Source organism: Bacillus rossius, chromosome 5 (genome assembly GCF_032445375.1).
Source record: "Bacillus rossius redtenbacheri isolate Brsri chromosome 5, Brsri_v3, whole genome shotgun sequence".
NCBI classification, from domain to species: Eukaryota; Metazoa; Arthropoda; class Insecta; order Phasmatodea; family Bacillidae; genus Bacillus; species Bacillus rossius.
In genome coordinates this window covers 9,746,297-9,759,058 of record NC_086333.1, presented here as the reverse complement: position 1 = coordinate 9,759,058, position 12,762 = coordinate 9,746,297, and the positions used below count along the sequence as shown (strand labels likewise).

General features: G+C 34.7%; 1 protein-coding gene across 2 annotated transcripts in view; it reads left to right on the top strand.

Moving 5' to 3' along the window:
* Positions 1–12,762, top strand: part of LOC134531578 (pyruvate dehydrogenase phosphatase regulatory subunit, mitochondrial-like) — a 520,406-nt gene that overhangs the window by 106,048 nt on the left and 401,596 nt on the right. For both annotated transcript variants that reach the window (XM_063367291.1, XM_063367292.1), the window contains one exon: positions 8,186–8,307. In XM_063367291.1, coding sequence (XP_063223361.1) covers positions 8,186–8,307 — 122 coding nt within the window. The remainder of the gene's footprint in view (positions 1–8,185; positions 8,308–12,762) is intronic.

The following is a 12,762-nucleotide window of genomic DNA, read 5'->3' as shown; positions in this document are numbered from 1 at the left end:
CTCAGTCCGCAGTCGGTCACGGCAGCTGAGCTGCCACCGCGAATCAGCTTAGCATTGTTAACTTACGAGTCATCGGGAGACGTGTCTAGCGGGCAGTTCCTACAACGCGAACGTGGTGCTACGAGTCTCTGAACTTTTCGCTGTCCACGGAACATTACGTAACGGGCCGCGTATGTACAGCGTTCCGTCTTCGGGCCCTTTCTCACTGGGTCAGCCTAGCATTAATAAACTTTACGATTCGCGCCGAAACGTATTTGAGAACCGCCCCGTCATCAGGGAGTCCGTGTCGCCGTGGTAGGGCACTTGTTCCGCGACGGCTCCGCCAGGCTGCGGCAGGACTTTATAAGCGTTAATAAAAGACGGCTCGTGAAATTCGTTAATGCCGTGTTCTGCTTGCGACAACCTACCAACATTCCTCGCAATCACTTCACTCTCCCTCCAGGTCCCGCCTTTCCCGGTCCCGGCCACGTTGGCCTGGACCCACACCTCTCCGACGAGGGCAGTACGGGCATAACAGGACATTTATTTCAACGGGAAAACGGGGACCTGAAGCCGAGGGACGTCAATTGGTTTCATTGTTAGATTGTAAACTTACTGCCAGTTCATCCAGTAGGGGCTGTAACAAGGTAATTTTTCCCAGTTGTTCCTTGTCAAATTATTCTAGAAGAAGAATATTTAATTTGGTAGTAGTTGTTAAATAGGCTTTAATAGCTCTCCTTGTGTCTTACCTCCAGTATTTGTTTCATTGTCACCGAGAATTACAAATCACTTTTTACACACAGCTCTGGTATTCCACTTTCACATACGAAATCGCCAATTATTGTTCTTAGTTGAGTTATTATTATATGCAGTTCTCCAGTTCTCAATATCCATTTGCCTTTGCAAATTATTTTGCCATTTCAAACTGCTTTAAAAATTTATAAATTGCCATATCAGTTGTAATGACTCTCTGTGTCTTTTATTCATGGATTAGTTTAGTTTTTCAAGCTGCCTCATAACTGTTAACTGAACAGAACTATTAGTTGGAGGCTCTAGGAAACTCTGGAAACACATTTTTTTTTACCTAAATAGCTGTTTTACCCAATCCTTGTGGGAGAGGAGATATATATTTATCATTATCATTCAAAATGGATCTTCGAAACAGGAACCAAACAATGTCAAAACTTTTTTTTTTTTTTGTAAAGTAATTCAGTATATTGTTGGACAATGTTGGGGAAGACTGGTTCTGGACAACATGTATTCCAATTCGTAGGTTTTGTACAATAAAGATTTTTGGTAAAGCATCTTTAAGAAATTGTAATGGCAAATTATTTGATGAGGCCAATGATATTATAACTTGTCGATCAGACTCTATTACATCTTGGTCAACAGTTAAAATCATCCCATGAAATGTTATTCTTACATAAATGGTGCCTTCAAAAAGTCAATATTGTCCATAGCGCAATGTATAAACCTGTCAGTAATCAAATATGGTGGTATGTACACACCATAAATGCTAATAATCCTATTAGCTACACTTCTCGCAATATCTGTTTCAATTCTCAGGACTCTTGTGCAATCAATACTGCACCTAACATTATACATGAGTTTGATCAAAGACTGACTTCGTGTTGTTTTATGAATGGTTAAGCCACAAGCCACCTGAAGAGGTAGGTCTCGACTGTGATGGAAACTTAAAAGATGTGTTTTATTGAAATACAGTTTTGACATGAGCATCTGTAACATATTGCTTGCTCGTCTATGTACATCTTCGTTCTTTGTTGTTTGATTTTCATTAATGGTATTTTTTTTTTCCTGTGGTACACCATTTAAAGAAAATTTCAATTTATAGTGGAACAATTTCTGCGAGACTTTTGGAATAACACCATCGCATTTCCATGATTTTGCTTTAAAAATGTGTTTTCTAATGACGCTTGCAGATTCAAGTAATACATTCAATTCTCTTATCATTTCATCACCACAAATTTCTGCTTCAGCAATTAGTTTGTCTCTATAAAATTTCATTAAAAATTTTTGTGGCTTGTTATCCTGGTTTGTCAAGAGAATTCAATGTCTTTTTCTAATAGTTCTATAAATGCATGTCATATCATTATGTTGTACATTTTTGAAGAACAAATATTTAAATACATTTCTTTCAGGACATCCATGATAAATATTTTTTCCTGAAGACAGTTCCTGCTCCAATATATTTGTAAATTTTACGCATGCTGCAATTGAAGCAACATCCTTAATCTGTTGATTTGTATTCTTCGATCGGAGGATGTTAGTGACATTTTTTACCCAACATTTAGTGTGGTACATCACGTCAATTGCATGAGCGTCTTTTGGGTCTACAGCTTCGCTAAGCTGTACTTGTAAAATGTTATTATTATTTAATTTAACTGCATGGCGCAAGTTTTTTCCCAGTAGTATTAGTCGACACTTTTCTTAAATAAACTCTTCTGGAACCTGGATTGTTACAAATTTTTTTTTCCTCTTATATAGTTTTTCGTTTGAGATCTTGTTAATTTGATAGAACAACTTTAAGATATTGATACACATTCCTTTTCCAATGGCTCATTTAATCTTTCATCGTGTTTATTTTTTAATAGTCCAATATGCTTTTTATGAGTTATACGTTGACAAAATCACCTATGCCATGCAGTAAATTATTTTTTCATAGAATCAACACTAAAATCATTAAACCGGTTTACAATATTTTCGCATTATTCATCTCCATAACATTGTCTTTCAGACATGCAATCCACAGGTTTCTTGTATCACTGGATGGATGAGATAATGGTTTTTAAGCGATGATGAGGTACAGAGGAGACTATTAGGATTATTGAGAGTCTTCCTTTTCTTCGCCAAACTAAACTGATATGCAGCATCCATTATTAAGTGGTTTTCCGGTTACTTCTCCAAGTTATCTGTAGCATTAAAAGATTTATGTTAGCTTACTATTCAATGTATACAAATTTTATAAGCATACTTTACATGTATACAGTTACAAAAAGATTATTGTTAGTAATAGTGGAGATTTCAAGCATCTGAGGGAATTCTTTATTTAAAAGTCGAATGTCTATTTTTAAATTAAGCAGTACACAAAATACCCTAAATAGTAGGTCCGTGCCCTGGCTTCTGGCTGAGGATTAAAGATTGTCGACGCCATCTTGGATTGTGACGTCACAGCGTGTATTTTGGATGATCCTGATCTTCAAAATTTGCCAAAAATAAATAAAAAATTTGCCAAAATTTCCAATTTAAAAAAAAACATTTCCGCCGAAAATCATTAAAAAAATATAAAATTTAAAACTTTCTCCATTTAGAGGGAAAATTTCCCGTTTTGAGGGAAAATTTCCCGTTTCATTCCTCAAAAAAACAAAAAATTCGGAATTCAAAAAACCTCAAGAGACTTTTGCCTTAGAAAGAACCAAAATTCCGTAAAGAGGCTTAAAGTCGGCAACTACAAGTCTCCAATAAGCCTCTGGTGGCCATGTTGGATGACGACCATGAGGTTGACCTTGACTGTAAAATTCTAATTCTTTAATTTTTAACAAAAAAATTTGAAATAATTAAAAACTATATAAAAAAATTATTTACTTTAAATGTTTAGTAATTAATCAATTTCGGTCCTCGGTTCGATTCCCGGCGAGAGTAAACATAAAATGTATTATTTGAAAAATTTGTAATTAAAATTAATAAAAATTAATTACATCACACCGCCATCTTAAAATTATGATGTAACTGCTGGAATTATCGTTACGGTATCAATTCTTATGCTTTTGTATGCAATCCGCAATTTTTATGCTAGATATTTGGCAATTTTTTTTAAAAATTCATAAGAAAATGATTAATACAATTTTAATAAAATTGCATTATCTTTAATTAAGTTTCACCATTGCACATTAGTTACGGTCACCACCCCGAATTATAGAAACGTTGTACTTTTCGTTACGCCTGCCATCTTGGTTGTATATAAATGTCATTGTTGCACATTTCATTATGGCTGCCATCTTGGATTCTAGAACGTTGCAATTTTCATTACAAATGCCATAATGAAAATCCTTGTTTCTGCTAGAAAATCGAGAGCAATTTTTAAATTAATAAAATATTAATAAAAATTAAAATAAACATTTTGCCATTTTGGATTATGACATCACGGCCGCAATATTGAAAATACTTAATTATTAACCAAAAATTTCGGAAACAAATTTTCAAATCTATAAAAATTATCTATAAAATTTTAATTTAATTTTAATTAACAAAGCACTTGCATTATATAATAGTCTTCGAACCTGGCGAGGACAAAATAAAAATGACAGCAGATCCTTCCTCCATGGAAGTCACCGACAGACTGACCTCCCACCACTAATGCCAAGGTATATTTATCGCCGGCTAGTATGACATCATGTCCGCAATTTTTTTTTGTCTGCTGGATGCAGCCATTATGTTTTCGTCAGCTGAAGGCATCCATATTGTTTTCGTCTGCTAGAGGTTGCCAACTGGTTTTCTTCTGCTTGAGTGCACTGTCGCCAAATTATTTTAAATAGCACCTGAAATAGTGAGGTAATTATTTTTTTCCAGAACATCCCACATCTTGACATTTGGCCGCCATCTTGAAAATCTCTAATTATTTACATATAAATTCGGGAAAAATTCCAAAAATCAACAAAAAAATCAATTATTAAAATAATGAATCATTCAATTTTTATCCATCCTTGCATCACAATCTCGACCAGTGAAAGGAGTAATTAAAACTTAAAATCAAATTAAATTGTGTTTCCAATCTCACTGAATGGAGATTATTAATCATGCTCTCTACAAAAAATTTTTTATATGCATGATACCTGTCAGACGAATTAAATATGTTGTCACGTTCCATAACACGAAAGTCTATTATTTCGATGTATGAAATACTTTCCAACCAGTTCATGTACAATGATATACATACACATGTCTTTGGATCTCGTGACTAAGACCTGTACAATGTCAGACGTATAGGCCAGATGTCCCCGAAAAAAATACATTCTTCATAGATAGCTAATACAATATATTTCAAGAAGTCAAGCAAAAGTCTTAGAACTATCAGACATAAAGTATTGAAAAAATCACTTACAAGCAATTATACAAACGGAAATATTTTACTCCTACTGAAGGACCTAGAATCCCTGAATAATGTTTATAAAGACCAAGAGGTTTTGAACCAGTAAATATTAAGAGGTACTATATTGACTACGAACATTTAACGAAACGATATACATTCAACAAAAAAATAACACACAATACACCCAATGGACACACAGTATATACACTTATCACACATAACACACAGTACACAAAATATATACACTGGAAAAACAATGGACACACAGAACACGAAATATACACACACAGGACACGTATTGAACACACAATACACACAATGGACACACAGTATACATCCTGTACACACATTGGACGCAGTACACACAATGAGCACACATAAAACATAAAGTTCACACAACATATTCATAGTACACATACAGTACTCGCTATGGACATACAGTACACACAGTACGTACAATGGGCACACAATACATACAATGGGCACACAGTACTTACAATGGGCACACAGTACATACAATGGGCACACAGTACACACACTGAACACTCAGTATACACACAGTCCACATACAGTACGCACTGGACAAACAGTACACACAGTACATGCAATGGACACATAGTACACACACAGGACACACAATGGACACATAGTACACTCACAGGACACACAATGGACACAAAGGATACAAAGGACACGCAAGGGTAACACAGTACACACAAGAACACACAAGAACACACACAACACACACAACACACACAACACACACAACACACACAACACACACAACACACACAACACACACAACACACACAACACACACAACACACACAACACACACACAGGACACGCATTTGACTAAAATGAAGCGCATTCGGACGAAGATTCAATTTAGTGTGATACGATATTACAATATGGTGGATATGACGTCATACTAACTGGAAATATATATACCTTGGCATTAGTGGTGGGAGTTCAGTCTGTTTGGTGGCTTGCATGGTGGAAGGATCTATCGGCATTTTTTCTTTATTATGTTAGATTTGAAGATTTGAAGACTCCATGGCATAAGTGCGTTTGCAATTAAAATTTTATGAATTAATTTTTTTACGAATTTTAAGAGAATTTTCGAATTTTCGGATGATAATTACGAATTTTCAATTCAGCTGCCATGATGTCATAATCAAAGATAGCAAAAAATATTTCTTTTCATTTAATTTTTATTTATTAATTTTTTATTAATTTAAAATTTTTCTTTTATTCGAACATAAAAAATTAATTTCATAATGGCGTCCATAAAAAATTGCAATCTTCTAGATTCCAAGATGGCAGCCGTAACAAAACGTGCCTCAATCATATTATATACAACCAAGATGGCTGGCATAACGAAAAGTAGTACGTTTCTAGAATTCGGGGTAATCCGTGGTGGTGACCATAAGGAAATGCGCAATGTGATGTCTTAATTTAAGATAGCTGAATTATTCTTAAAAATTTATTAATTACATTTTTATGAATTTTATTTTTTTTCTGAATCTAGAGAATAGAAATTGCAGATTTTCAAGATTGCGACCGTAACGATGATTCCAGCAGTTACGTCATAATTCAAGATGGCGGGTGTAATGTAACCTAATTCTATTTTTTAAATTTAATTAAGGAGTTTTAAATTTTTTTATTAATTTATTTCATATTTACTCTCACCGGGAATCGAACCGAGGACCGAAATCTATTAAGTAACTAAACATTTGAAGTAAGCAAATTTTTTATTATTTTATATTTTATTTGGGTAAAAAAAAAAAAATCGTATTTTACGGTCGTAAACGTAAAGGTCAAGGTCATCCAAGATGGCCACCAAACGCTAGTCCCAGGCTTATTGAAGCGATTTTTTTTAGCCTCTTTGCCAATTTTTTTCTTTCTTAGGCAAACCAGAGTCTTTTAAAGTTTTTCAAATTCCGAATTTTTGAATTTTTGAGGAATAAAACGATACATTTTCCCTGAAAACAGGAATTTTCCCCTCTAAATGGAGAAATTATAAATTTTTACAAATTGTTTTATAATTCTTGGCGGAATAAAAAAAAATAAATGGAAATTTTTTATTGATCTTAGCGATTTTTTTGGCAAATTGTGGCTAATTTTGAGTCATGTAGGCAAATTTTGAAGGGCAAGGTCAAGGTTATCCTTAGTTGCCGCCGTGATATCACAACTCAAGATATCGTCGACTATCTTGAATCTTCAGCTAGAAGCCTAAGGTCGGACCGGCTGTAACATACTACTATCTTAAGAACATGTTTTGTGTAGAATGTAATATTGAATACTGGGTTACTTTGTCATAATTATTGTAATTTAATTGTTAAATATTAAAAACGAATACCATGTAAGTAGTATATAATAATTCCTCCTGCGCCTCCATACGCCCAATATGACATGGCCTAGTCCCCGATTGTCCGTGCAAGCATTTATAACTTGCCCAATATGACATGGCCTAGTCCCCGATTGTCCGTGCAAGCATTTATAACTTGCCCAGTAAAATTCCAAAACCAAGCACTCGAAAAGTTAATTGTAAACAAAATTTTAATGGTGGGTACCGGAACAGCAATTTAAATAAATGTAAATAGGGTGGTAAAAATTTATCAAAATAAACACGTCTTTAAGGAAAAATATCAAGAGGTTTTATGAAGTATGGCATGTCCGTTATCTGAAATCTGCAAGTGCGCCGAGATAAAATCAGTGGCTCAAATAAAAAAGTATTCAGTGTCAGTTAAAAATAACTTGTGAACCTTATTTGGAAAAATTTTTTTAGAGAGACTTAGGCTGAAGGTAAACTTTCTATTTATAAATATTTCTATTAATGTTTATGTCTGCATTCGATTTAACTTAGTTGCAGGTGTAGCAGTAAAATTCAGTTCAATTATTGGTAAAAAATATATTAGTGCAATTAATTCATACACCCGTATAATTTTTATCTTCGCCCACTTTTTCTTCAAGGTCTTCCATATCTCCCTCCCATTCTCTGCCCACGCAGGAACTGTAGGATCTGGCTGTGTTGCCTGAGCCTGGCCAGGCAGGTCCCAGAGGCATCTGGGCGAGGCGTGTGTTTGTTGGTTGCAGGAGCGTGCTTCATCGAGCAGTGCGAGGTGCAGAAGGTGTTGACGGAGAACGCTCGTGTCAAGGCCGTATCCACCAGTCTTGGCACTGTGCTATGCGAGTACTTCGTCAACTGTGCTGGCATGGTGAGTGCAGTTTAGTCCAACCCACGTGTGTGTTTGTATTTTTTATACCTTTCCTTTCTTCTATATCCTGTGGATGGTTAAATATTTTTACTTCGGCCACTGCAACATAATAACTGTTTAACAGCAGTATATATTACATTTTCTTTAGTCCTAAAACACATTTTGTAGTAAAAGTTACTTATGAAGTTCCATGAAATATTAAATGGTAAGTTCTGTCTATGTTTTTGAAACATATTAAACACAATAAACAAAGGGAACAATAGTAAGAATACATACTTTTTATTAAATAAATCTATTAAACTATATAACAGCTAGTTAAGATATTAGAAACATGTTATATATTGATTGCACCGCCACAGTTAGTGGTAGAGATGTGCCTGCTTCTTGGGACAGAGTGGGTCCCTGTCCGTGTCACAGGGTCAGTTGGAGATGCGATAGTACTCTGCTTCCAGACGAGATCGATATTTAGTTTTTTTGTTGTTGTGTATCTTGTGAAGGCCGTTTAAAAAAATTACCTAATACCAAAAATGTACAGTATTGTGTGAATTAATGTGAACATGACCAAAATATTAGTATTTATGTTATGGAAACCCTGTTATGTCAATTCTGGCAGTTGTTTGGATGGCAAATCATAACCTCATGATTGCCATTACTTACCGCTAAAAACCTGTACAATTTTAATATTTATAATATTTTGATGTTATGTTTGAGAGTTTTGATATTTTGCAATATTTTTGATAATTTATAGGGTTTTTACGATTGTTTGGCATCATGGATATTACTCCAAGAAAAATACAAAAGATTATCACGTTTCGTGAGTATACACCAATGACACAGAGAAGCATTTCAGTGGAATGTGGTGTGAGTTTGGATGCTGTAAATAAACTATAAAAGCAGAAGAGAGAGACGGGATCTGTTGAAGTGCAGCGAAAAGCCAAATGTGGAAGAAAAAGGAAGACCACTCCTCGAGAAGATGCCAGCCTTTTGCGTAACAGCAAATTGCACCCAAGGAAAACAAGCTACGACCTTCAAAAAGATCTTGAACGGTTTGGGGTTAAAATCCATGACTCTAAAATAATCAGAAGTCTCTTGGAAGGTGGAAGGAAAGCCACTAGGCCACAGAAAAAAAAACAACTCTTGACTGCCACTATGATGAAAAAGAGGCTGATTTGGGTCAAAAAATTGTCAATTGGACCGAAAATGTCTGGAGGATGGTGCTGTTCTCAAATGAGACACACTTTCTAGTGCAGGACCAGCAATCAAAATTCGCCCGTATGGGGGTAAATGAAAAACTTACTGCAGCCCATATTAAACAATCAGTCAAACATCCAGTTAAGAAGATGTTCTAGGCATGTTTTTCTTACTCGGGACCTGGCAAACTTATTCAAGTAGAAGGAATAATGAATAATATATAGCAATGCTAGATCGATGTCTGGTTCAGGAGCTGGAGAAAGTTCAAACCAATGGAAAGGCAATTTTTCAACAAGACTCAGCTCCATGCTATACTTCTATGAAAATGGTGAAATATTTCAAGGACAAGAAGATTAACATTTTGTACTGGCCTGAAAATTAGCCATATTTCAATCCCATCGAGAATTTGTGGGCGATCTGCAAGGCCAGATTTTAAAAGATGGACTGTACGACGAAAATTAAGATAGTGGAAGCAGTAGTTCATCAAATATGGTTTTCGAGAGGAAGAAATCAAGAATAATTGTAAAAAAATTAGTTGACTCCATGCCCAACCGAATTAAGCCGTAGTTAAAGCAAAGGGAGGCCATATTTCTTATGGGGTGGGTGTCAGTCGGTCCGTGTTTTACATGGAGGAAGGATATGTTGCCATTTTTAATTAAATGACCTTGCCGGGTTCGAACAGAGGACACAATGATGTGTGTTTTTAAAATAATATTTTATTAAAATTTGATTAATTAAATATTTTTATAAATTTTAATTTCTTCCCATTAAAATCTGATAATAATTACGGATTTTCAAGATGGCATCCGTGATGTCATAATCCAAGAGGGCAGAGTGTTTTTATTTCAATTTTTATTATAATTTTATAAACTTTAAAATTCTTCTCGATTTTCTAGCATAAAAATTAAGGATTTTCTATGTGGCGGCAGAAACGAAAATTGCAACGATCTAGAATCCAATATGGCGTCCTTAACTAAACGTGCAAGGATTACAAACACATCCAAGATGGTGGGCATAACAAAAAGTGAAAAATTTCTTGAATCTAAGATGGTGACCATAAGGAAATGTGGAACAGGGTAAAAATGTAGTTTAGCGAACAAAAATGTTTAAAATCCGAAAATACTTTTATTATATGCTCTTTAACTTTCTCTTTTCATTAAACCCGGCGGAGATAAGAAATTCCAAATACTTTAGGAGATATCGAATTTTTTAAATTTTCATCACAATACCTGTGCATTCATGCGGCATTCAACATTGTTTCTTGTTTACAAGTATGAATTTTTTTTTTTCGTGACGTAGATGAACGACTACATCATTTTCTACTAATGGCAAAGAAATTGTACCCGCCTCTAACGTAGGTGAGTTTTTAACGTTTCAAAATTTTAATGTTTTATTTGTTATTTGAATATTGTTGCGAAAGTAATAAGTAAAAAAAAAAATTACGTCAGTTCCTACTGTTCATCCTTTGTCCCGGTTTGTTTGGTCAGGTCAGTTACATTATAAATACTTTAAAACTAAACAACCAATAAAATTAATTCACATTGTAACCCGCCTTCCGATCAAATAGGAAGGGGGGTTCCGTCCCCGACTCACCCTGGGTAACTATCAAAACTAATAAAAAGGAAAACCTGAAATATGTATTAAGCTCTAGAAAATTTACCCAAGTGGTTGAGCAATTAAAAGGATTATATTCACAAACAATGACGGCTAGTCTTTGGCAAGTTAGAATGAAAAAAACAGAGTACTACTAAGCAGAATTTTAATAACGGCAACTTCATTTCCAGGCCTCATAAAAAATTGAAGATTTGTACATGGCATTTACCTACTTCTACCTTAACATTAATATAGCGATAATATGACGCTAATAAGAAAATCAGAGGTGTATACAAATTCAGAAGCTACTGATACAATATAAATAAATATGACAAAATGCAATTTAAATAACTGTATAATTATGAAAGTTCAAATGTGGGTGTATACCATTTGTCCGAGTGTCCACTTCTCCGAATGACCACTTGTCCGAGCTCCTTTTGTTCGAGTGACCACTTGTCCGAGTGGCCAACTCTCCGAGCTCTGAGGGGCGGATGGTGTCTCCCACCCGCTCGACCTTGCTCCGCCCAATCGCAGGACGGCAGATAGGCCGCCAATCAGCAATAACCGTTATCACACTGGGAGGTGGCTACCGAAACTAAAACCTCTCGTACAATTACATACATAAAGCGGCTAAGACGAGCAGGCACGGCCCTAGTCGCCCCGAGAACGAATCCTCGGGCTGAGCACATTATGGACACGTTACCGTTTAAGATAAAAATTCACGTTTCAATTTCAAAACGTGTCTTAACGCACGTTTTTTAAAAATTATTTTGAATGTTTATGTATTTAAAGACATTTGTTTTAATGTTGTAATTAAATTTTTATATTATATTTTTTATTGATTTTACGACAGAGTAGTGACTAATTAAGACAAATGAAAATTTACATTAATGCCTTACCCTAGACGTGAATCCGTTAACCCCTACTTCTCACAATAAAAGCCGGTATGCATTCAATTACATCACGTAGATCAGCAAGCTTTTTTCTCAAGGCAGCGTTTCTTATCTCCATGGGTCACAAACAGCGATAAAGATGATTTTTATAAACTATATATACGAATGTAAACGAATGTTCACAAATACTGACTATCTGCAATCAGAACCTTTCTGACCTTTTAAGAGTCGCATACTAATTTAAACTGCACATTAAAAGTAAATTCTAGGCTTTTTTAAAGTTTGGTATATTAATTAAGTAGTGAAGTGATACATATTTTGTAAAAAAATAATCAATTTTCTATACACTTAAAAATATTTGCATATTTTATGCTAAGTGAACACAAAATAATCGCATTCGGCAAGTCTACAGGCGCAGGTAGATTTCGAGCTAACTATTTCTTCTAGAACTTTGTGGAAGATTCTTTAAACTTTCGGAACATTTTGAAAACTTAATGCACATAAAATCCTTCTTTATGTTCACGAATATTCCAAATTGATCGATTATATATTTTTTCATATTCGAAACATCGGAAATGTTATGAATAGTTTTTAGATAAATGCATCTAGCATTGAAATAACTTATAAAGAACTACATGCTATGCCTACTAGTAGATAGTCATGAATAATTTGTACCTTCAGATACCATATTTCCTCCCTTGGACAAGTATTTGTCATATAAAAATTTGTTTTGGATAAAGGTTTTTAGGTAATGTTTAAATGGTTTGAGGTAAGTTTC